This window comes from Paroedura picta, chromosome 6, assembly GCF_049243985.1.
Source record: "Paroedura picta isolate Pp20150507F chromosome 6, Ppicta_v3.0, whole genome shotgun sequence".
Lineage (NCBI taxonomy): Eukaryota > Metazoa > Chordata > Lepidosauria > Squamata > Gekkonidae > Paroedura > Paroedura picta.
Window position 1 is genome coordinate 42,919,022 of NC_135374.1, and position 26,379 is coordinate 42,945,400.

The 26,379-nt window shown below is 44.7% G+C and overlaps 1 protein-coding gene across 9 annotated transcripts in view; it reads left to right on the plus strand.

The window, feature by feature from the left end:
* Positions 1 to 26,379, plus strand: part of IGSF3 (immunoglobulin superfamily member 3) — a 133,580-nt gene that overhangs the window by 97,910 nt on the left and 9,291 nt on the right. For all 9 annotated transcript variants that reach the window (XM_077342289.1, XM_077342288.1, XM_077342294.1 and 6 more), the window contains 3 exons: positions 1,484 to 1,888; positions 21,411 to 21,821; positions 24,877 to 25,284. In XM_077342289.1, the coding sequence (XP_077198404.1) occupies positions 1,484 to 1,888; positions 21,411 to 21,821; positions 24,877 to 25,284 (1,224 nt within the window). The remainder of the gene's footprint in view (positions 1 to 1,483; positions 1,889 to 21,410; positions 21,822 to 24,876; positions 25,285 to 26,379) is intronic.

A 26,379-nucleotide genomic window follows, 5' to 3' on the forward strand; every position in this document is an offset into this window, starting at 1 on the left:
TCGGGGGGGGGGGGGGGGGAGTGGGGAAAAAAAGATTGCGTTGTTTATCGTTTCTACTAATAGTGTAGTGAAAGAGGGAGAATGTTCTTCCCTCTCCCTCTACTAGTTTCCTCCCCTTCTCCCATATAATCATTAAACACATTTCCAAAATGCTTTAATCCCAAAGATTGACCTGTTTTTTGCTGTAATTACATGGGCCAGAGCTCTGCCATGGTGACGTCCTTTGATGATTAGAATCCCTGAGCCCCTTGCTGGAAAAGTGCAGAGATCTCAGTTGCAGTTCTGAGGCAAGGCTGGCAGGCAAAAATTAATCTGCTCACTACAATTAATGTCCTGGTTGCCTGGCATTGTTAATTAATATCTTATAGCCTTTCAGGTCAGGAGGTACTGTCTTCGTGAGCTACACAGCCTAGGGCTACCAACTTAATGCTGTCTTGCATGGTCAAACAAAAAGAATTGTCCTCTGGCTTGCTATTGCATGGAAGGTTTGCTCCAGGAAATTATTCTGAGCTACTTTCATGTTTTTATTCTAGGAGATTGTATTAATGGGTTTTTTATGATATGTGTAAGCTTTATCACACAGTCCCGAAAGCCTCATTAATGGTTTTGCAGTATCTGCATGTGTTGTATGTCAGGCAGTCTTGTGGATGAAAACTAACAAGTAGTACCGTTTGGTGAATGTTTACATTGAAAGTATGTTTGGTGTCAGATGGCATTTTAATAATTTTTGCAATTTTCCTTTTTTTTCATAAAGCAAAAGGTCTCTGGAGCAAAATATGTCATATTCCATAGTTTGTTTATCTAAGAGAATTGGGATAAATGGTTTCTGCGATCTTGGTCTGATTCCTGAGAAGGTTATTGCCTTTTAAGATGCTTGTTTTCTCCATGCAAATGTCTTCATCACTCTGTCTTTATAAAATAAGAGGTGTTCCATCTCCTTTCCTGAAACTGTTCCTGTAGTGTGGAGGGTATTGAGAGTGGGGCCAAGCAGACTGTAGGGCAGGGCAGATGAAAGTATTCCCCTCCCCCTCACCATCCCATCACCGCTGCTCTATGCTGTAGAATGCATGTCTGCTGGAAAGTTGGAGGTAAAATCGGATAGCTCGAAGGAAGTTTTAATTTAGGTAGACCTATAATCTGCCAAAACTTGAACTCACCTGAGGATCTCAGGGTTGGTCAGAAGAATTTTGATGAGCCCCTGCTGCACCCCCAGAATGCTTGAATCCCAAAATGAGATGTGTGTAAACCTATTCTACAGGGGTGTGTTTCTGTGGGGGGGGGGGGGTTGCTTACCCCTATGCTAAAAAATCCTAAACAAAGTTACACCCTTCTCAAGTCATTTGAAGGATGGAACTACTCAGGATTACTTTAAACGTCTACATTTAGTCAATGAGACCAAGAGTTGAGAGTTTTCTGCATGCTCATGTACTCCAATTATTAAAATCTTAGTTTTTTGTCTGTCTGTCCATTTGCTTTTTGGTAGATGCCGGCTTTGCAGTTACAGCCATCTCCCGCACCCCTGGAGTGACCTATAACGAGTCATTTGATTTGCAGTGCATCATCAAACCACATTACCCATCTTGGGTCCCAGTGTCCGTGACGTGGCGTTTTCAGCCAGCAGGCAGCACAGAATTTCACGATCTGGTCACCTTTACTCGGGACGGAGGCGTTCAGTGGGGAGATAAGTATAGCGGGTTCCGAACTCGAACGGCCATTGAGAAAGCAGAGTCCAGTAACAACGTACGCCTCAGCATCAGCAGGGCCAGTGACACAGAGGCAGGCAAATACCAGTGTGTGGCAGAGCTCTGGCGGAAGAACTATAACAGCAGCTGGACACGACTGGCAGACAGAACCTCAAATCTCCTGGAAATCAGGGTTTTGCGGCCTGGTAAGTATTCTGTTGGCACGCTACCTAGGAATTGCTTAGTACAGGGGCTTTTCAATAAGGGGTACCTGCTGCTTGTTGAGGCTGAAATTATTCATGTCTTTACAGCAGGGATAATCAAACTGCGGCCCTCCAGATGTCCATGGACTACAATTCCCAGGAGCCCCTGTCAGCAAATGCTGGCAGGGGCTCCTGGGAATTGTAGTCCATGGACATCTGGAGGGCCGCAGTTTGACTACCCCTGCTTTTCAGTGTTTGCATGTTAGACTGTTTTGGGAAGTATAAAAAAAAGCAAGAACATGGTTTTTTGACAAGGACATGAGTTGTCCCGCCCTACAGTGATGAGAGAGACATACCTATCTGAGCTACCTTGAGGAAATCAATATACAAAGGTAGTGCAGTGTCCAGTGATCATTGCCTTGAGGAATGATCATGCAGGGGTGTATAAAAGTCTGTGAGTGAAGAAGACACACAACTATACACACTCTCAGAATTATCAGTAGAAATTTGTGCCTGATTTTTTTTTTTTTTTGGGGGGGGGGGGTGATGCATTAAACCCTATTGAAGTACTGCTTTGAGATCCAGCTACTAGATTCTGTCTTATAACCAGCTTCATAACACAATGTGATATTGGTATCTTGAACCTATCTTGTTCCTGATTTCTGGATAGTGGTTCAGTGTTACACTTTCTGCTGGCTGCAGGCCTTATCTTTGAATCCAGTTTGGATTATGTCATGTTTTTTTATTATTGCAGGAGGCTTTCAAAACACAATCTATAACCATTATGAAATAGACTTTGCTGCCACCCCAATTTATACCTGGACTTAACTGGCAAAGCTCAAGAGGATTAGTATCTAATCTACATGTTTAGAGAAAGCACCTGGTATATGGTAGTGATTTAACATGTGTTTAAGGAGTAGTTGGGGAGTCTCATGTTTGAATGGTCTCCTCGTAAACCAAATGCTCCCTGCTCATAGAAAACTATCGGTTTGGAGAGAGGGCAAGGCTCACAATGAACTCTCCCGGGCACCTCGTTTTCGGTGTATTCATTGAAGTGACTTTCTCAAGATGTGAGAATGCCATTCTTATTCTAAATGTGAAGGGAAGACCTTAAATTTAAACTGCATGGGTATGTTGGTTCTCCTGGCCTGGAACTGTGCAGCAGGGATCCCCAAACTTTCTGTACCTGTGGATGTGTTTGAAATTCTGACACAGGAGGATGGGATGGGCATGACCCGAAAACGGCTGCCCTGGGAGGCATAGTGACACACACCGAGGAAGGCCCTGTGCACGGGACAAGGGGGGTGAAATACACCGGGAAAGAGGAGAGAGGGAATAAAACTGAGCCTGCAGTGGCAGCTCCTGCTGAAACAACGTTGTTTTAATCTGCATAGCCAAGGGTGGCCCAACCTACTTTCTAAAAACACTTGGGCCCCAGGAGAGGAAGGGCCATAGCAGCCACAGATCACAGATGTTGGGGGCCCATGCTTTAAAGAGTTGCCATGGAGGAGGGGGTGTAAGGTAAAGGTATCCCCTGTGCAAGCACCGGGTCATATCTGGCCCTTGGGCTGACGTCCTCCAGCATCTTCATGACAGACTCAATACGGGGTGGTTTGCCAGTGCCTTCCCCAGTCATTGAACTCCCAGCCTCGTGGGCAGAACTTCAGACTGCATGTCTGCTGCCTTACCACTCTGCGCCACAAGAGGCTCTACAAGAGGAGGGGGTGTACCTGACTTCTATCAGGGCTTTGGTGCTGAGGGAAGAGAAAATTTAATCCTTTTTTCCCACGCCATTCTCAGACAGGATCCTTTCTCTGCTTCCCTGAGCTCTTACTCATTTCAGTAAGGAAAAAAGACAGGTGCATCTCATACTAGTTTTCTTTCCATAACTGGGCTGGAGAAGACTCTTGCAAGTCCCTTGGACTGCAAGGTGAACAAACCGGTCAGTCCTAGAGGAGATCAGCCCTGCCTGCTCCTTAGAAGGCCAGATCCTGAAGATGAAACTCAAATACTTTGGCCACCTCATGAGTAAGAAGGACTCCCTGGAGAAGAGCCTAATGCTGGGAGCGATTGAGGGCAAAAGAAGAAGGGGACGACAGAGAATGAGGTGGCTGGATGGAGTCACTGAAGCAGTCGGTGCAAACTTAAATGGACTTCGAGGAATGATAGAGGACAGGAAGGCCTGGAGGATCATTGTCCATGGGGTCATGATAGGTCAGACACGACTTTACAACTAACAACTGGGATAATTGCTGTTCAGTAGAGATTATTTTGCTCAAATAAATGGCATGGAGGACCCGATATGGACGTCCCAATCCAAATCCCTCAACTGCTTTCTGAGGTTCAAAAGAATTGCATAATCGGATCATGGGCCCCTAGTTTAGTCTGTAGAGTGGCTCTTGGGGGGAGCAAAGAGCCCTGCTGAACAAGGAGTTTGCCCGCTGAACATTCCAACCTGATACCAGAGCTCCAGTCGAAGTTTAGGAGGGGTCTGTGCTCCAGTGATCAGACAGGATCATAAGGCAGAATTTTAATTGATTTTGTTCATTAAAGATTCAAGGAATGATGCTGAGAGGAGAGAGGACATCAGACGCAATATGATGGCTAAGTTCCAACATCAATCAGTAATTCTGTTTATCTAAATCATTCCCTCTAATTTCAGACAGATACTATTTTTATACTCTGTGGCTTTTATACCAATCAGACTAGTACGTGTGTCTGGGACATGTTTCATTTGCCCTTGAACTACACTCTTGGAGTTTTCATTTATCAGAATGCTTTTCTTTTGCCCTTCTTAAAAGTATATTTGCGGTTGACACTTCCTGCCCTCAGTTAGGCATTACTTTCAGTATGCTTCAGGGATGCCCACCTAATGTTGAATGAAGAAATTTCTATACAAATAATAGCCAAAGCAATTAGCTCAGCCCCACCTATCGCACAGGGTGCCTGTTGTGGGGAGAGGAAGGGAAGGTGATCATAAGCTGCTTTGAGACTCCTTCGGTTAGAGAAAAGTGGGGTATAAAAACCAACTCTTCTTCTTAAAAGGTTGATAACAATTCTTAGGCTTCCATTTAGGGTTGGGTGCTTTGGTGCCTGAAGCAGCCAGTCGCTCCCAGCGCTGTGCCATGGGGGGGGGGAGGTGTGGGCATCAGAGCGCCGGCAGACGCCCGCGCCTCCCCCCCTGCGGCTGCAGCGCTGGCTGTGTCAGGAGTGACCGGACACTTCGGGTGCCTAAGCGCCCAACCCTACTTCTGTTTTGCTAATAGTGAAGACAAGGTGCTAGTGTGAAATGTAGTGTAAGCCCCACAACCAGGTTATCTAGAATGCCTGTTTCTAATTCTGTATTAAACTTTATCAGTTGGTAGTGGCAATAGCAATAGTGATACTACTAGTCCTCATGTTTTTAAGAGGCTTGCTTCCACATGAATTGGTACAGTTTGGCTCCTATTATTTCCCACGAAGTTCTGGACAACTGAAATCTCTGTACAAATAATAGCCAAAGCAGTTATCTCAGCCCTACCTACCTCATAGGGTGTCTGTTGAGGGAAGAGGAAAGGGGTTATCGTAAGCTGCTTTGAGACTCCTGGTACAGAAAAAAACAACTCTTCTTTATTTCAGGTGATGGTTATGAAGTAGGCAGGGGGCGGAAAACCACACCTGGTCCTTCTTCATTGACCATGGTGTCTCCTGTATCCAGAAATAAGGGTGGATATAAGGTTAGCTATGTAGATTTGGTAAGAGCCTCTTGTGGCGCAAGCTGGTAAGGCAGCAGAAATGCTGTCTGAAGCTGTCTGCCCATGCGGCTGGGAGTTCAATCCCAGCAGCCGGCTCAAGGTTGACTCAGCCTTCCATCCTTCCGAGGTCGGTAAAATGAGTACCCAGCTTGCTTGCTGGGGGGTAAACGGTAATGACTGGGGAAGGCACTGGCAAACCACCCCGCATTGAGTCTGCCATGAAAACGCTAGAGGGCGTCACCCCAAGGGTCAGACATGACCTGGTGCTTGCACAGGGGATACCTTTACCTTTACCTTTATGTAGATTTGGGGGCAGGGTTGTTAGGTTAATAAAAACATTTCTATCCATTCAAGGGATGAGCTTAAAACTCAGAGGTTCAAGTAGAAGGAAGTGCTCTTCCATTCCTTGTTTTTGTTGATGATCTCACCCTTCTACAAGACAGTCGCAGACATGATCAGTTCATATATTAAAAAGAAAAGTCTGAGGAGCTCAGACAAGGACAGCAGCCAGACTTCAGGAAATGAGTACATGGCAGATGGCCGAGCAGCAGAATACTTTATAAGAGTGCTTATATATGACCTCTGGCAATGAATTGACTCGGATGATTTGTGCCTGTATCACATTACTGCATACATCATCTTCATTGGTGCACTTAGGTTTTCAGACATGAAATGCATTAGTACAAGGAAAGTACCAAGGGTAGAAGTATGTTATCATACATGCAAGCTAGGAAATGCCCTGCTTAGAATAGGCAGTAACTTTTGCTGGCCTTGTTTTGTACATGGATGGTTGAGAAAAATGTATAGGGAAGCATAACTGGCGGTCACCTTGCCTCAACTGAAAAGGGCTAATCCAGCCTTGGGGATGTGTAACATTGCTTCAGACTTATGAATGTCTTGTAAGTATTCTGCGTAGGACAAAGAATGAAATCTGTGTATTTTGTCCCATGGAGTGATTTCATGCCTTTCCAGAATGCAAGATAAGTAATGTTTGACGTTGGCTTCTCTCTGCCCAGTTATGGCTTGAGTGCCTTCAGTCCTCCTGCGCAGATGCGTCAGGTTAGCCTCATTAAATAATTTATTGGCCAATGGATACAGCTGATGGGAAGAGGAGTTTGTGAGAGAGCTGCAACCAAATGCCAATCCACTCTCCCCCTGCCTTGTAACATCATGAGCAATATGGACCATAGGGGACATAGGATTCTCAGTGCAGTCGCTCCACAAGGACTGGAAACATGGTCTTGGAACATCACTGTTGTCTGCACACACTGCATGGCTGCTATGACATGTTTTCTCCGTCAGTAAAATCCCTTGTGTATTTGAACGGGAAACTGGGGGAGGGGGTGCAGTTACCTGTTAATTATACAGAGCTTGAGATTCCACTGATCTCTTCTTCCTTTGAATCTTTGTGTCTCCTGCATACCATACATGTAAGCACAGAGCTAATGCTAACTAATCTGGAAGCAGGCATATCCGAGGTTGCTTATATACACTTTGTTCATGCTTACATGTTAACAGGAATTAATAAAGGTGAGGGGGAAGCTGCCTCCAGAAATCCCTGACTCAAGTACTTTACTTCTTGGAAATGTGGCCCAGATGCTTAAGTTGATCTGAGTGCTGCCAAGCAACACAAGACGGAGATTTCATTAAGACGCTCATTAGCAGGGGTCTGCACATCTTCCATGTCCAATTTTCGGAAGTTACTGAAGTTCAACCATCTTTGTAGAGGCAACATGCTCTGATGGCCTCTAATCATTACTGCCATTGTGCTACTACTTCCCAAAACACCTTTCTGTCAGAATGCCACACATTTTATTGTGTTATCTTTAGAAGCAGCTAATAGTTTATCCTTCTTTTGGCTCAGGAGTACCCTACATAAGATGTTGTTTTTAAAGTACAGAATTAGGAAAAGACTATGGGCTTTGTCATCTTGTCCATCCCTTTAGCATTGTGTGCTTCCTTACATTGCTGTTAACTGTAAAGCTTAAGTGCTTTTTATATTATTGTAACAAAAATGCCACGAAGCCCTGTTGATTCATACAGATGCAGCTCCTCTAATTGAACCGAAGCCTGCTGGCGTATATGAAAAGTTTAGTGAAGAAGAAAACTGGCTTATCTGTGAAGGAAACCAAATATAATGGAAGAATAGTTAATAGTGGTACTTAACCTCACAGTAAAATCAGCCTCTGTGTGTCACAGTTGCAGATTGTAGGTAGTGTGAAGATTGTTCAGTCTATAAAGGTGACTTTGCAAACTATGGGCCAGCAAACAGGCAAATTGATTGAAAGTGCAGTACAGAGCAAAACTATTAGATATTCAGGGGAGATCAACAGCTCCACTGTGGTCTTAGCCTAGAACTTCTGGTTTAGAGAGCAGTTTTATTTTCCCAGCTAGCTCTACACTTAGGCCTGTTAATTTGCAAGGCCTTGTGGGTTGCATTCTTGCCTACACTTGCTGGTGCATAAGTCAGTATCCTGCAGCAATCATTCTGTGGCATGTTGTGTGTTAGTATAAGTATACGTATAAGTATACTTAAAAATAACTTTAAAAATCATTTTCTTGGTTTCTGTGGTCTAGAAAGGGTTGTTGGGGGGAAGTAATTTCCAAGGCTCCATTCCAAGAAAGGAAAATTGGCAGCTGAGAACAAAGCAGTATAAAATGGGAAGAGCCCAGGTTGCCTTAGGCCAAGGGTCTCCTGGATCTAGCATTATGTCCCAATTTTTTTGGGAGAATCAAGAGGTAGAGGTCTAAGTTCAATGGGCTTCTAAGTTCATTATGGACTTTGAAGTGAAACACTGATTGAGCAGTTTTGGGATCTTCCATTGAGGAGACAAAAAATAGCACTTCTTGTTCATGATTTCTGGTATTCCTTAGCACAAAGATATTTCTCCTATTGTATTACTGAAAGTGGTCTTATTGACTGATTCATATGCTAGCACATTGGAAGTTCCTAAGGTTTTTTGGGGGGGTCTGGGGAGCACTTTTCAATTAGAAACAAATATTTGAGGGACCTACAAAACAAAAGTGAAAACTACTTTCTTCAATTTTGAACTTGTATACAGATAATTTTGAAAAGTTGAGGAGTGCATAGATGTTTAAAGTCTCTGTACAAATCTTAGCTCTTCGCAAACAACCTGCAGAGTAAATAAGTGTATTTCTGTAGAGGAGGACTGCTTTGAATGGAGTTTAATTAAATGTTTTCTGTTTGTGTGGCGCCATTTAGGTTTGAAGGCTTTTTGATGAGCCATTGATGAAACAGCTCAATTTGTAATTTTGTTCTTTGAATCTGCTATTTGGTACAGGTTCTATTTCTCCATCTTTACCATCAACATATTCTAATTCGCCAGAGATCAGTGAAGCGTTCATGTTTTCTGATAGCAAATCAATTTTGCACTGGAATTCTTCTCTCATAGCATTTTTATTTATGTGTGTTTCAGATTTTGACAGGTTGTGAAGGCTTCCATTTTTAACCTGTTTTTTAAAAGGAAATGTCGTGGGTGTTTTTGAGCTCACATTTTATAGCTGCCTTCTCCAAAGGAAAAATGGCATCCATTGTATGTGGATAAATTTGTGTTTATATCAATTGCCATGATAACTTTAAAATATAAAATTTGAACTCAGGACATTAAGCCACATCATTATGACTTGTAGGTTCCTACGGTCTTTTCCCCTTCTTGCTAGGGAAACCGTGAATCTGAGGTCTCATTCCAGCCCACACATTGTATTCTCTCTTACACTACAAGGAGAAGGGTGTTTCTGACATCAATACTTGAACATGTGCAAGGTGTGTTGGTGTGAAGTTGTGACAAAATCACAGGAAATAAAAGAACTTACTAAAAAATCTTTTGCAGAAGAAGAAGAAAGCTGGGTTTTTGTACCCCAGTTTTTACCACACAAAGATGTCTCAAGGTGGCTTACAATTACCTACCTTTCCTCTTCCCACAACAGACGCCGTGATCTAAGGTCACCCAGATGGCTGCATGTGGAGAAATGGGGAATGAAACCCAGTCCTGCAGATTAGAGGCGACAGCTCTTAACCACTACACCAAGTTGACTCACAGAAGACCTGTGAAGTTTAATTAAAAAATTGAGAGCTAACCCACAGTGTTCAGAAACATATTTTTTCATCAACTGGATTGGGAAATATAACAGTCCACTTTTCCAGTTTATGAGGTACACCCGTTCTGTACCACTCTGAATTGAACCCAAATAGATACTTGTTTCTAGATGGAAAAAAAAGTCTACCCCATCTTTTCAATGGTTTTGGGCAGCTAGCAGAACTAATGAAATAACTCTTAGCCACATCCAGTATAATATATGCGCCCTCTAACCCAGCTGGTCCGGGGCTACGGGCTGGGATGTCACCAATATGCAGGTGACACCCAGCTTTACCCCCTAATGGACGGACGGACGCCCCCCCCCCCCAGATACATTTGCCAGTTGTTTGGAAGCGGTGGCTGGATGGCTCAGGCAGAGTTGTCTGAAATTCAACCTCTCCAAGACAGAGGTCCTGTGGCTAGGGAGAAGAGGGCAGGACCAGGAAGCAAGCCTTCCATGCCTGGATGGGGTGCAATTAACACCTGCACTGGTTGCCAGGAATTTGGGGGTGACTTTTGATGCCTCCCTTCCAGTGGAGGCTCAGGTCACAAAAGTAGCCAGGACGGCTTTTTTCCACCTTCGCCAAGCCTGGCTACTAGCACCGTACCTGTCCTCAGAACACCTGGCCACTGCAATCCATGCAACGGTCACTTCCAGATTAGACTACTGTAACTCGCTCTACACCGGCCTACCCTTGTCTTTGATCCAGAAGTTACAGCTGGTACAAAATGTGGCTGCAAGGGTCCTCACTGGGACATCTTGGAGGGCCCATATCCAGCCAGTGCTTCGTCAACTGCACTGGTTACCTGTCTGTTTCCTTGTCTTTGATCCAGAAGTTACAGCTGGTACAAAATGTGGCTGCAAGGGTCCTCACTGGGACATCTTGGAGGGCCCATATCCAGCCAGTGCTTCGTCAACTGCACTGGTTACCTGTCTGTTTCCGGGTAAGGTTCAAGGTATTGGTATTAACCTTTAAGGCCATACGCAGCCTGGGTCCTGCCTACCTGTGGGACCGCTTGCTTGCTTATGCCCCCTGCAGGGCTCTTCGCTCTGCGGGTATGAATTTACTGGTTGTCCCGGGCCCCCGGGACGTACGCCTGGCCTCGACCAGGGCCAGAGCCTTTTCGGTCCTGGCCCCAACCTGGTAGAATGAGCTCCCGGAAGAGCTAAGGGCCCTGCCAGAGTTACCAGCTTTCCGCAGGGCCTGCAAGACAGAGCTCTTCCGCCAGGCACACGGGCAGAGTCCCGGGGGAGGGATTTTCCAACTGGTTCCCAAATTCATCTCGGCCCCGGCTCTCATTACATTAGATTTTATCGAGTGCCCCACCCTGCACAAGGAGGGATTACAAGAGAGTATGGTCACCATCCTCATTGTTATTTTAATGGGTATTTTATTGGGGTTTTATTGTTTTAGAATTTTATGTGTAAACCGCCGCAAGGCTACAGCAAGTGGCAGTATATAAATCGAATAAGTATGTATGTATGTATGTATGTATGTATGTACGTACGTATGTGGCAGGGGGAGGGGATTTTCAGGTAAATTGGATCCCAGAATCTAACTAGCCACTGTACTGAGATGGAGAAATATTTTGCTTTGTGTAGTAGGCCTGTAGTAACCTCAGGTGACAAGCCTTCGGGATACTGAATTGATTGGAAAACTGCTCTGGTTGTAGATTGCAGTTTGTTGCTTAAAACGGCTTTGGGGGAGCAGGCAGCAGTTGCAAAATTCTCAGGAAAGGGTTAAAGTTTGTCATATTTTTCCAAGGCTCTTTTCTCCCATATCCTCCCTAGTAATTCAATCAAGGTAGCCTGCTTTCAGGCAATAATTCATTGTTACTGGAATGCTACAGCAAAGTGACAAGTGAAATAACGGCAGTAATAATAGTAGCAGATTCTAATGTTGTTTCCACTGCTCATGCTCCCATTGCCTCATCCAGCCGCCCATGTTGCCTAATGCAATTCGGGTATTGCTAATCCAGTTTGAGTAGGAATTCTGTTCTGCTAAACAAGGTAGCAGTACATGTAGTAGCTGGACTGCCACATTCCTCAGGGAGGAAGACACTGTATTTTTGTTCCTGTCCTTCATTTGTAGTTATTATAATATTTTATTTTCTCTTGATTTCCCAGGAGTGCAAATAATCTCATTGTGAATGATTCTGATGTCTGAGGACTGCCCTCTCTATGACAGCTGTGTGCTTTTTTTGTAATGGTTTTGAAGGACCCTTTCAACTAAATCTGCTTTGTTTCCCCATTCTTCTGCCAGTTCACAAGTAGATAACTGGCATCAGGAAAATGGGTGACATTGTAAGGATTTCCTCCCATAGAATCAGAGTTGAAAGGGGCCATACAGTACATCTAGTTCAACCCTTTGCTTAACGAAGGATCAACCTAAAACATCCCCAACATTCATTCATCCAGCCACTGCTTGAAGACTGCCAATGAGGAGGAGCTCATGACCACCCTAGGCAGCCAATTCCACTGTTGAACTGCTCTTACTGTAAAAAAAAAATCCTTAATATCAACCTGGTACCTTCTGCCCATAATTTAAACCCATTATTAGGAGTCCTGTCCTCTGCATTGCTTGGGACGATGCTAGAAAGGCTTCCACTCCATCAAGGCTCGACTCTATATAATTGTATTTATTCTTATCACTCTTTTTGGGTGTAATCAGAAATCTATAATATTTTTTTCTAGCATAGAGGGTTCCTTTTCTCTGTCTAGTAGGAAATTTCATGAGCGCATAAGAGTACTGCAGGATTAAACCAAAAACCTAAGTGATCCATGATCCTACAGTGACCAACAGGTGCTTTTGGGAATAAGGCAATATCTTCTCCTCTCTGGGTGGTAGCCCTACCAAAGGTGCATCACATCTGAATATGGAGGCCCTGTTTAAACTTCAGGACTCATAGACATTAGATCTGTCCTCTGCTTCAGTGGGCATCCTCAAGGTATTGTAGGCCCCAAGACTGTCCGTGGCAACCTTACAGCAAAATGTCAGGCTGGCAAATCTTTTCTGTACACATAAAAGATGTTTGCTTGTAAGTAAGCTTATGGTTGATGCTTGGAAACCTCAGCTTTGTTTATTGTTCTGTTTATTTTAATACACACAAATTTCTTGCAAGAGGTTACAGACATGTGGCAGAAATGTGCAGCCTTACAGTTTTAGGCAATATGAAAGAGCCCTTGGCCTCAGTACTGGGATTAATTGGACTGGCAGCCTCCATCTGTTATTATGCACATACTTGCAAGACTGTGACTGAGAGCCCCTCTGTCAAGAGTCCCAACCTTGCTGAGCCATAAAATTTGAGGGGATTCTGAGAACACATAGTAGGTTCTACAGCAAAATATCTGCCATGGGAAGGGAGACTAATCACAGAATGGCTGTCATGAAAGCTTGGTCCAATCACAAACTATGAGAAGGTTCAGCAAAATTGTATGAGTTGCTAGGACGAGCCTCTTCCTGGGGTAGAGGCAGGTGTTTCCAAATGGACAGACACAAAGGCTCATGTACCCCCTGGGATCTTCAGAAGCTCCTCCTGTTCCTCTGAATCAGATGAAAGCCAGGACTGACTCTTTGGATCAGGTAAGTAGCAAATGGATTCCAGAAAACATACTGCGAACAACATGTGCTGACGGGCACCCTGTCGGGGATCACTGTTGCTTATCCTGTTGCCCTTGCTCCTGTTACATCAAGAGGCCACTTTCTGTTGGGAGGCTTTGAAAACTAGGGCAAGTGCAGGGAAAGTTTGTAATATTTCATAAGGTCTCTCTAGGAGGAGTCTGTCTCTGCAGGTGCTCTTCCGCAGAAGCTAGCAGTCTTTAAAGTGGGACACAGCTGCCTCTGACTCCCCTTCTCTCCCTCCGCAGATGAGTGCTATCCCCTGTGTCTGGCTTGGCCTCTGGTCTGTGTGGATGCTGCACCCCACCCCCAACACATGCTCATTCTTAGCCAATTTCTTCTATTCCCCCCCTCCCACACACACACACAAACACCAAAATGGAGCATTTCGCCCCAGGGGTTTCTTCAGCCTGGTTAATTTCTTGATCTGATGAATTACAGGAGAGCTACAAACACCCTGTATCTACCATTTATTCCGCAGTACAGTGCTTTCCCCTTTTTTTACAATGCAATAAAAGATTAAATTGTTTTGATACCCTAAGAAAAGAACATCTTTGATGAACTGCTCCATAAATGGCATTTCTGTCCCACACATCCAGATGCTTTACCCAGGCAAAGTGACTTTGTTCCCATTTTTGAAAGGAAGGGACCTGGCAGTGTATCTGTAGCACTGGTTGTTTTAGGAATTGGTGCCCCTTGGGTACCACATCTGTCACTGCTGCTGTTCATGCACTGGGACCTTTTGTTCACATGGCTGATGGGAATGCAGTGGCTGGCCTGGGCAGTGTACATTGCTCAGGAGAAACTGTCTTGGGATGAAAGGTGCAGGTATTTCTAATGCACATACAGGCATGTAGGCATTTTTCAAAATTTTATAAATCAGATTGTCTGCCTATGTAAAGATTTGGTGACTGACATTTCAAGGCAGGAGGAAAAAAGAACAAAGGAAAGGTATTAGCCAACATGTAAAACATACCATTTGGGGAAGCAAGGTAGGGTTCTGTGGCTGTACCAGTGAAAGACTCTGGGTTGCTCTGATGTCCACAGTACTAGAGTTAAGACATCAGCATCCCTAGGCAAGCCATGAAATGATCCATCTTCATACAAATAGGAACAGTGCCTGTCTTTGAAATTGTTGGCTTGTTTTGTAGAAGAGAGTACACATTTTAAGTAATACAGTGGTTCCATCAGTTTTATTGCCAGCATGAAACACCTATAAAGACCCCACAGAATGCTGTCATGGTCTATTCTGGTGAACTCTGGTGTTGGAGCCAGTCAAAAGCTTATGCTTTGACTATCAGACGGCGACTATCAAGGAAGACGCTACTGCTGGCAGTAAAAATGGCCGCAGCCTTTTATTATTTGCACCCCACGACCGGGTAAGGGAACCTGAATGCCCCCAGCCGTCCGGCTGTTTAATTCTCGTGCCTCTGTGGCACTCGGGGCCCCTGCTTCACTCCCAGCCGGGAGAGCAGGTCACACTGCGCCACAGGGTTTTCCACAGGGAAGTAGCTATTAGGGGACAGAAGGGTGTCCGCCTCCATTGGCCTCCCCAGCTGCCTGGCCACAGGTGCCTAGCCTCCCAGCTGAGTAGGCCACGCCTTTCAAGTGGCCGGCCTCAGTAAGGAGACCCCCTTTAGTCGGAAGTCCCGTACGCAGAAGGGACTCCCTACCAACAGGTCCCTTACCGGTCGTAAACCGCAGCTGCGACAAATTATAACAAATATAACAATAGAAATAACCAAAACTAGGGCGGGAAGGAGGGTGCTTTCCGGAAGGCTGTGGCGCAGAGAGGCCGGGAAGCCTGGCGCTCGACCTTGTAAAGGCCTGCGCCCAGCCCCCTCCACGTGACAAGGGCCATGAGGCCCAGCAGGAGCTCGCTGCCTCCTTTGCGCCGCCGTGGCTTTTCATTTCTGCCACTTGGAACTGTTTCCAAAGAGATCCAAGTGAAGCACTTGTAATGATAGTTTTTTAATCTTGACAAGGCATAACAAGCCAAAGCATGTTAAATCTGAGGTTCAGAGTTCGCCTCCAGCACTGGTGTTCTACCAGTCCTAGTTCCTTTAGCTCAAGGGTGGGATGCAATTGCTATCTCTCAGCACACAAGAAAAACAGGCAACCAAGTTGGGGATAAGAACTAAAGAACGGCCATTCCTTTTGGGAGTCTGCTAGGGGAGCTGGCAAGGAGAAATTAATCACCCACTGGAATTCGTCCACAGGGGATTCAATCCCGCCCCTCCCCCAAACACATCTTTAGTTTTACATGAAGAAGAAGAAGAGTTGGTTCTTATATGCCACTTCGTTGCCAGAAGGAGTCTCAAAGTGGCTTACATTCACCTTCCTTTTCCTCTTCCCACAACAGACGCCCTGTGAGGTGAGTGAGGCTCAGAGCGCCCTGATACCACTGCTCGGTTAGAACAGCTCTATCAGTGCTGTGGCAAGCCCAGGGTCACCCAGCTGGCTGCATGTGGGGGAGGAGCAGGGAATCAAACCTGGCTGGCCAGATTAGAAGTCCATGCTCCTAACCACTACACCAAGCTGGGAAGGAACCTTGCTGAGTGAACCAGATTTCATTAAAGCCAGTGGATTCAGTGGCCTCATAGTGTCTCACTAACTGAGTCGTACTTGATGTTACCTTCGTCCTTGTTTACTGTTTTCAAGGTCCTTTAATGTTTGATGCAGACATAAAAAGGCACTGTTGATTTCCTTCAGATGCTTGCCTGTTCCCCCAGTGTTAATTGGACATCTTAAGAGAAATCGCTCTTTATAATGTTTTGCTTCCACTTGCTTCTCACTCTGATGCCGCAGGGACTTCATCTGATTGGCTCTTTTACATGGCAGTAATCTGGGTTGTCTTGAATATGGAAGCAGTCATGGTGTTTGGTGTGTGGCTGCCTGTAAACACCCATCAAGTTGCTTCAAATTTATGACAACCCTTTAAATTAACAACTTCCAGAATGTCCTATCATTAACAGCCTTTCTTAAGTCTTTGAGAGGAAGTTTTAGGGAATACTTCCTGACAACTCTAGAATGATAGGGGAAAACCTACCCATTTTAGAGGGATTTAAATTCATCCATATGAAGTGGGGCGCATAGGAAGGCATAAAAACTAGAGTTTAGTTCAGCTAGCATGTATAGGACTTCCACCCAACCTGCTTTCTCTATGTGGGATACTTTTCTATCCTTCCATACTAAAGTTCATAAGCATCGTATAATGCTACTAATATGCACTTCAAAATCCAAAATCGTTACATGAAATTTGTACCCAGGCAAAAGTGTGTGGGTTTTGTTTGACTTTACCACCAGAGTCTTGAACTTGGTACTCGTCTACACATTATCCCATGTGTATTCTGGATGCGCATGCACACTAGGATCAGGAGGGTATCTGGTCGTGGGGGGGGGGGCGCTGAGGCTGGGTTCTGTAATCTCTGTGTAGTTGCTGTTCTTTTGTCTTCCTGTTGCAAGAGTTCTGACACCTTCTGTTCAGACCCATGTGCCTGCCCCAGTACTTTCCCATCAAACCATCTGTATTCTGACGAATGGGGGACCTCCAGTGTTAAATAATGATTCCATCATGGAGCCAAAATTGGGGGTGCAGTCCCCGTCCCTGGTGATTTGACTAAGAAATGGCTTCGCCCTTGTGTGAATTCAATCCATGCGTCTTGATTTTTGCCACACTTTTCGTTCTTTGTGTGAATGTTGCCATCAAAATGAGCACACTTTTCAACATTATTTTTGTATGTCAACTATAAGTTGCATATAACTAATTTGAGAAACAAACTAATCAGGAAATTCAGCACACCAAAAAGTACATGGTAAATTTCTCACTGAAAATGACAGAGCAAGAAGGGAGTGCTGAACTTGCTGCCAGTATGTGTCACTTTATGGCTTTGCGCAAATATGCTGCATGCTTGGAGTGAATAATAGTTGCCCCCAGCCAAGCACTCAAGTGGGAAATTGCACCTGCCCACAGAGGAGGCCATGCTCTCTCAACATATTCAACTGTGCTGCACGGTGCTGGTGCAAGAATATGACAGATGCCTGTAGATCACTCTTAAAACTGGTGTCCTTGTGAGGCTAGGAGAGAGATGTAGAGAGCAGAGCTGTGCAAGCAGCCAGCACAGGGCGACTACTGTATTTAACAGGTGGCAGAACATTGACTGAACATATGATTTGGATTCCTTCTGCTCTACCGTTGGAAAAGCTACATTAAGGTAGGGAAGAGAGAGTCAGTGAAAGGAAGAATCAGTGTTACTGGTGCGCTGAGTAGGTGACAGAAATCTGCCCCTCTAAATTAGTGATCCCCAACCAGTGGGCTGCGGACCACATGTGGTCCTTCGACTAATTGGAGGTGGGCCGCGAAGGACGCCTTCTCCCCCCCCCCCAGCCCTTTACTTCATCCCCCCCGGCCCAACACACTTCGGGTGTCATTGTCTCCCATCACTCCCAGATGGGACTATCTCATTGCAGAGAAACAAGCTCAGGGCTCCCATTGATTTGTCATTGTCATGAGTTAAAATTTCCATGAAAATAAAATGTTCCTTATGTTCATTGTTGTGGCGTGTCTGTATCTTATTTTGAAGGGATGTTTAAACATTACCATAGTGATCAGAGAGCGTTAGGACAGTGGTTGAGAGTAGAGGAGTAAACTACACCCCCCCCCACCGGGCCTCAGTAAAATTGTCAAGCGTTGAGTGGTCCCCGGTGATAAAAAGGTTGGGGACCACTGCTCTAAATAAGTTCCATAACTAATGGGGGAAGCCTCTGTAAGCCCACTAACCAGGGAAAAATGCAGCATTCCTGAACTTTTCACCTTCTGGAGCCAGCCTTGTCTTCAAATGGAATCATTTGCAAAATCATTTTAGTTTTTCTCCTTCTTTGACCAAACATTGGCAGCTGCAAGTCAAAGCTTTGACGTCTTGGGCTGTGTGGTGCTGTGAAGGAAATGCTTTTACTTTATACAGCCATTGTGGCTTGGTACAAGTTAGGGACAAGACAGTAATGCTGGGAAATTTGAAGGCCCAATATGAGATGAATTGATGCAGTCAAGGAACCCACAGCCCTCAGTTTGCAAGACCTGAGCAAGGGTGTTTTGGAGGTCATCAATTCACAGGATCACAATATGTCAGAAGTGATTTGACGGCACATGACACACACAAGTTAGGGAATTGTAGCTCCTGTCTCTTACCAGCATGACAGTCCATTAATTTAGTTTGCTTCTGCTGATCCAGTTTGAAGAAACAAAAACCCAGCAAGTACAGGACAAGAATCTGCCACAGTGCAATGCCAGGTGTCAGTGGTGCCCCCATCTTCCTGTCTCATTATAGTTTCATGCTCAAAGAAAATAAAGCCCTAAAGTCCATCTGTGGTGCCACAAGGTGCAGATGCCGCATATCCCTGGGTGGAAGAGGGGCAGGATTTAGGCTGTGAGAGTGAACATGCACAGTGCCCTCACTTGAGTGTGTGTGGTACTTTGTAAGCAGATATAGGCTGCCCATTTAACATATACAGTTACTATAGCAACTGAGGTTTCCGTAGCAACAGTGCCAGAAAATAATCCAGTACCAATTAAAAATAAACTGTTGGCAAGGGGGAGGGGGGCAGGAGTAGAATTTCTGTGAATCAGCTCACTTCCCTTATTGTTTTTTTTTTTCAATTCCAAGGACTCCCAAGCGCTGGCAGAGATGAGGAAATAACCCTTTTCTTCTTGGAACCAGCAAGGAAGGTCATGTTGCCACCTCTTGGTGGCTGAGGTTATTCTCCTAAAATTAATAAGGTGGAAAGTATCTACTCAGCAGTCTGAGCCCATGCCTTCCTATTAAGCAAGCTCCCCAGAGAGCAGAGATGAGGGCTTCTTTCCTCTATATGTCATGTCATTGCATAGCACAGCGATCTTATCTTTATTAGCATACTGATTAAAGCCAACAGCAATATATGCTCCAGGGGGACTTTCTAATGTGTTGCCAGGATGCATAAGCCGTGTATCAGAATAGCAAAGCCCGATGGTGATGAGAACGGCCTCTTCCCCCCCTTAGGAATGATTTGTACATTACCTCCTTTCCGTTTCCTCCTGTGCGTCTGACACTGCAGCCTACCTGACTAAGGGAGGGGTGGCTTTTGAGGCTATGCTGGGGGTGCCCCTGATTGTTTATGGAGCCAGTCAGTGTGATCTGCATACCGAGTCTTCTGCAGGATGTCAGAATTTTGACTTAGACTGTGATGTTATAAAACTTGGACCAGAACAACAGTCAGAACCACATTGTGACTTGTCTTTGTTTTTGCAGCGTCTCTTGCTTTAGAGAGTGTCTCTTGCTTTTAGAAACATCAAAACTTAAGCAGTACTTTCAGCATATTATGTGTCACATTGCCACTGTATATATCCTTACAAAAATGGATAACTTCCATGAGCAATAGGGAAGAGCTTATAAAAATCTAATGGGATATACTAGGGCTCAAGTTATGCCTCCCAATTTTCTCAGTTGTCCTCCATGACTCAGTGTGTTGTAAAATCTTCTAAAATAGCCTGGGTAGCTCAGGGTAGCCCGATCTTGTCAGATCTTGAAAGGTAAGCAGGGTCAGTATTTAGATCGGAGGCCACCAAGGAATGCCAGGGCCACAGTGCAGAGGTAGACCATGGCAAACCACCCCTGAACATCTCTTGCCTTGAAAACTCCACCGGCTACCATAAGACAGCTATGACTTGACAAGGGGAAAAAAGATGGCTTCCTTGTAGGATCAGCTATTCTGGAATAATGGTGCCTGCCTAACATCAGATTTTGTTTGTGAGCATATGCAAGGGCTAATAAAAGGCAAGAGCAAGTTGAAAGTGGGGAAGACCTCTGATAAAATAGGGCATTATTAAGACTTAACTTGGTTGTAGAATTATATTAAGACTTGACTTGGTTGTAGAATAAGGAATACAGCAGATATTGATGTGTTTGTTAGGTTGGTTGGTTCGAGGCTTATAGGCTGCTCCCCTCCGTACAGTCTCAGGGTGTTTTGCAACATTTTGAGGATTTAAACATCCATACAATAAATAGTTTTACTAAAATATGTAAAAAATAAATGTATAAAATTTGAAAATAAACTACACAAACCAGAATTTGAAAACAAACCACATCAATCAGATCACACTCTCTGGACTATCTTCCCCCGTTGCACCTGAGGAACACCTAGGTTACAAACCCGTGTCAACCAGGCGCAGGAAGGCAGGGAGTGGGGGTCAGACTGGGGACCTGTTCAGACAGTAAGTGTGATTCTTGGCTCAGCCAAATGCCTAGTGGAAGAGTGCTGTTTTTCAGGCCCTTTCAAGCTTGGGGAGTACTGTAAGGGTCCAAGTCTCTGCCAGCCGCTCATTCCACCAGGCTGGAGGCAGGACCAAAAGGCCCTAGCGCTGGTCAAGGCTAAGTGCCTTTGGGGTCGGGGTTATTGGGATACCTTTTCTTCAGTGGACATAAGACTTGGTGTGCTAAATCATGTCAACTGTGAATGATCGAGCACTTACAGATCCTATACTTTTGTTTTATTCTTTGGGATTTTATTGTCTGGTTTCTAATTTTATTGTTTATGTTGTGAGTCACCTCAAGCCTGGCTCTGAAGAGGAGGCATAAAAATGTTTTCAATAGATAAATTGTACTGAATATTCGTAAAAACAACACAGCCCTACCAAACTGAGGGAAGAAGATTAGATGAGTCTCCGTTTTCTGGAATCCAAAGTCAGAATGACAACATGAATACTTAGAAGACTGGGCTGGAATGGGCCTGTGTGCTGATAGAGTTGGGCAGGACACCGGCCGGGGGCTGAGGGGGACACACACAGTTTTGTGATAGGGGCGAACAAGGCCCTAGATACAGATGGAGATACACAAGTGTTGTATAAAAATGCTGGAACAGATATGTCAGAATATTCCTAGACCTATGTTGATTCTCTTTATTAATGCAGGTGCACAATACTCAAGTGCAGAAGCATTTAATGTTACAAATAAGTGCATTTAAAATACCATATATCTGTGCTCAGGAAACCTGATTTTCTTAGTTAACAGGTCGTTCTTTCTTTGTCCCTCACCTTCTCCAGTGACAAAGTTGCAGGTCAGCAAATCGAAGCGGAGCGTCACTCTTGTGGAAAACAGGGCCATTCCCCTAAACTGTTCCGTGAAGTCCCAGACCAGTCCAGACTCTCACTTTGCTGTTCTGTGGTACGTCCACAAGCCGGCTGACACAGACGGCAGGCTCATCCTGAAGACCACCCACAACTCTGTGTTTGAGTACGGCACCTATGCAGAAGGAGAAGGGCTGAAGGGAAGGCTGCAGTTTGAGAGGTCCTTATCTGGAGGGCTCTTCAGCCTCACCGTGCAGAGGGCACAGGTCAGCGATACGGGCAGCTATTACTGCCATGTGGAAGAGTGGCTTCTCAACCCCAACCACGCCTGGTATAAGCTGGCAGAGGAAGTTTCCGGGCGGACTGAAGTCACAGTCAAGTTGCCAGGTAATGTATCCATTGCAGGCATTAGAACCATACGAGAGTGTGATCTAAAGGCACTTTGTTCCTCTATGGAACCAGGTCTTTATGTCATGTTCTGCATTTTCCCAGTACCAACAGCTACAGCTCTCTTACTGCATGCCTTGCCTTGTCCTCACTTCTCCCCCCACACCCATGCACCTGGCTTCTGTTTGCTGTCATACTCATGGCTTACTGGACACTCTAATGACACGTTCTCCCAAGACCTTCTTTGCTTTCAGACAATATTCTTTTACCACTTTTTTTGGTACAAAACTAGACATGCAGAAAAGTATATTTGGGGAAATGGAAGTATACTGTTACTTTGACTTTCCTTACACCTAGTATCTCGTCATTTTCCTGTTTGTAGGCTGTGGTGGGCAATCACACTTTGAAATTTACTCCTGGTGGGCAGAATTTCAAGTCATGGCAAGCTGTAGCTCATGAAATGGACATATGCAAGAGCCCATAAATTGCCCATGCAGAAAGGCTTCCAGAATGCCTAGGTTTTCATGCCAAAGCATTCTTTTGCAGACTGTTTTGTGTGCCTTCGTTAAGTTGCAGATTATTATAGGCTGCTTAAATGAGGAAGCCCTTTCTTCAGGGGAGCTCAGAGAGCCTCTGACAGAAGGAAGGATTAGGCAAACTGTTCCTCATTTCGGAGACAGCATCTTGTGACTGGTGACCTAATGAGAAGGAATTGGTTTGCTTGGGCAACCTCTATGTACAGTTCCTCCTTATCCCTCTCGTTCCCCTGCACCTTTTTATGCTTTTTATTTTTACACATTGCCTCGGTCCCAGTGGGGGTGTGGAGCAATGTTTCTGGGCTCATACACAGTGCCTTGGAAATGTAATGAGGAGAGACGCTGGCTGCTAAGGGGCAAATTTTCCTTGGCAGGAGTGGGAAAAAGAGGAAATAAGAAAGCATTGAATAAATCAAGGAACTGCCAGTCAGCAAATAGAAACAGGCAGGAGAGGTGTGCAATGTGTTATTAGAAGAGGCTCAAGAGGGTCAGCCGTTTTCGCCAACAAGGCATCACTCCAGATAGCTCGGTGATGTCTACCTGTTTTGTCCTTGAAGGACAGTCTGCCTTTTCCCATCAGTACTAGCACGGTTGGCAAGGAAGAATGGCATTATTTAGGCTTAAGACAGAAGGGAAAGAGGAGAAAGCAAGGGCTGCTTTGTTCCTGACCTTTTGAGAATGAGCAACTATCCTCAAGATTACAGTAGCACAAAGAGTGTCTCCTAAATGAAGCCCTGGGTGACCCTTGACCTGCTAGGCTGCAAAATGCCTGAGATTCTGTGTAGGCAGCACAATTATAAGTAAAGTAATTGGTCCGAGTCATTGGGGAGTCATCAGTACCAATCTCTGAAGATTCTGCAGTCAGAAACTTCAAGTCGTAGACTAGCATTACCACTAATTGACACAGTCTTTGTTTAATGTTGATCTCAATAATATATGTGAGCCTTAAGTCAGGCTATTCAAGCAAGCTCATTGACAACATTGCAGAGCAGAATAAAGTCATATGCTTTCAGTAACTTGGGTAGGATACTGTGTCCAGTAAAAGCTTTAGTGATGTAAGAGAACTGCCCATTCCCCATGGTGACCGGCTGCTGCTCCAAAACGTGCTCCATTTGCAGCCTTCCAATCTTCTGTGTGAATGTTGTGGCTGAATGACTTGTGTAAGTTCCCATGGTGTCTTTCCCATGGGTGTGTTAAGTGCCACGGTGTCCTGTAGTTAATTTCATCTAGTAAATTTCATCTAGAACCCACTCATTTGTCTTTTTGGCAGTCCACAATTTCTGTACAACTGTCCTCCAACAGCACATGTCAAAGGAATCTGCTTTCTTCATTGGCTAACTTTCACACCCATATATAGTAATGTGGCACGAATTAACTTGCTCACCAGGATCTTTACCCTTAAGAACTTTTTTCTATCTGCTTTATGGCTTCCCTTCCCAGATTCAGTTGCCTTCTGATTTCTTAGGTCCAGTCTCTTTTGGCTGGCGATGGAGCCAAGAAATCGTGAACAATTTCAATTTTTTCATTGTCAGTTTTAAAGTTGTGTAATCCCCCAGCAGTCATTGCTTCTGTCTTCTTGATGTTTAGCTGTAATCCTGCTTTGGCACTTCTAGCCTTCATCAGTAGTCACTTAATTTTTTCATTGTTTCCTGCTATTACTATGTTATCAAATTGTTAATGTTCCTTCTTCCAGTTTTCACTCCACATTCATCTATGTCTAATCCAACTTTCCTTGTGATACGTTCTGCATACGAATGGAAGAAACAGGGAGATAAAATGCATCCTTGTCTGACACCTTCGCCAATTGAAAGCCATTCTGTTTTATCCATATTCTGTCCCTACAATAGCCTCTTGTCTGCCATATAGGTTGTACATCAAAATAATCATATGCTACGGCATATCCATTTCTTTTAAAGCCAAACAATCAAATGCTGTGGCACATCCATTTTTTTAAAAGCCAACCATAGCTTTTCGTGATCCAGAGCGTCAAAAACTGTAATCTTATGAAACACAAGCTGATTTTTTTTTCTGAAATGCTCTCATATGCTCCAGTATCCAATGTAAATGTACAATATGCTCTCTAGTACCTCTTCCTTTTTCTGAAGCAAGCCTGAACACCTGGCATTTCATGTTCCATATATGGTAACAGTCTTCACTGTAAAATTTTGAGCATCACTTTACTTGCATGAGAAATTAATGCACAGGTCTGATAGTGTTGCAGTCTCTGACATCTCTTTTTTTGGAATTGGGATGTAAATTGAGCATTTTCAGCCTGCTTTCTGATTTTCAAATTTCAGAGCTATGCTAGACAATGCATATGGGAAACAGAAATCCAGTGCTCTTCTACAGGATCAGTTCTTCTAAAACAAAAACTTCTCTTCTAGATACAGAATGAAAAACAAGTACTCTACAGAGATGAAACTGTGAAACAGAGAGGTGGCCAATTCTGCCTGCTGTGTTGCTAGCAATTGCATGTTGTTGTTTTGTCAGATTCTTTCTTTCTTTCTTTCTTTTGCTAGACAACCTTCTGGAAGTGAACCAGACCACAAAGAACCTCACAATTCTGGAGAATGAGTGGGTGACTTTGGAGTGCCTGGTCACCAGCCGGAGCAGCCACACTTCCCACTTGTCTGTGGAATGGTACGTGTGGAAGCCCGGCCGCCCAGAGAAAGAAGAAATTGTCAAGCTGAGCCGCCAAGCCACTTTTTTGTATGGAGAGCTGGCAACTGTGAGTGACCTGAAGAGCAGGCTGCGCTTGGAAAGCCCCTCCCCAGGCCTGTACCTACTGACCATCCAGAACCTGACTGTGCAGGACAGCGGCATCTACAGCTGCCGTGTGGAGGAGTGGCTGCTGGATCCCACTAACACCTGGTACAGACGAGCAGAAAGCCTCTCCGGGCTGACTACCCTAGTGGTGAAGCAGCCAGGTAAGATGCTGGGAGCTGTGATGCAGGGAAGCTGAGCTGGTGCTGTGAGATCACCCTCTGCATTGGACATATTTTCCCCTCCCCTTACTCCATTTGGGTGGTGTGCAGTGAGAGAGAGAGAGAGATAATGAATGTGCTGTTCAGTAAGGAACAAGTTACTTGGCTATCTTTTTATTAAGCAGCGGTTAGGTTAAGTGAATAAATGTGTCCTCTCCCCCAGGTTCGCAGCATTAAGCCAGCAGATCCTCACTTGAAGTGGGGAGGAACCAGGAAAGAGCAGGAAACTCACATGGTCACCAGAGGTCCCTTTTTAGTTTTGTAAGTCCACACATCTTTGCTACTCAGCTAAGGGTCACAAGCAGTTGCTGAGCTGTGCTTCTATGTCCCTTTTCTGCCTCTGTTTGTAATATGGAAAGAAGCAAGAATGCAATGGATGTGTGGACATCAGGGTTCATCCGGCATAATTCTCTGCTCCCGTTCCACAGTGCCATAGAAGGGCTTGTAAAATTGTCTCTGACCTCAGAGGCCAGCAGAGGTAAAGGAAGCTTGGATGTGTCTTGAAAATAAAGACCTGTTACCTGAGAGATTTCAGTGGCTTGGAGGCAGTTAAACAACTTCCTGTGTAAGACGTTGGTCTATCTGTTTTTTTAAAAGGTGCTGTGGTCTAGTCCAGAGGTAGTCAGCCTATGGTCCTCCAGATGTTCATGGACTACAATTCCCATGAGCCCCTGCCAGCAAATGCTGGCAGGGGTTCATGGGAATTGTAATCCATGGACATCTGAAGGACCACAGGTTGACTACCCCTGGTCTAGTCTATGCATTTGATGGAAGATCCTTATGGTTCCAGTCCTTTCTTGACCGCTTAAGCAAAGTACTTGAACTGAAAGTTTAAAAAAAGAAATCCAGGGTGAAAATGCCCGTCTTAAAGGCAATGAAGTCCATGTGAAAGGTCTATATCGAAAGCTGCAAACCATGGCAGTTTGACAATGAACTAGTGATACAGCCATGTTCCATTATAGGAACACTATAGATTTTTTTTTAAAACATTTAGCAAGTTACTGCCTTTGAAGTCTTAGTTTCTGATTTTGAAGGTAT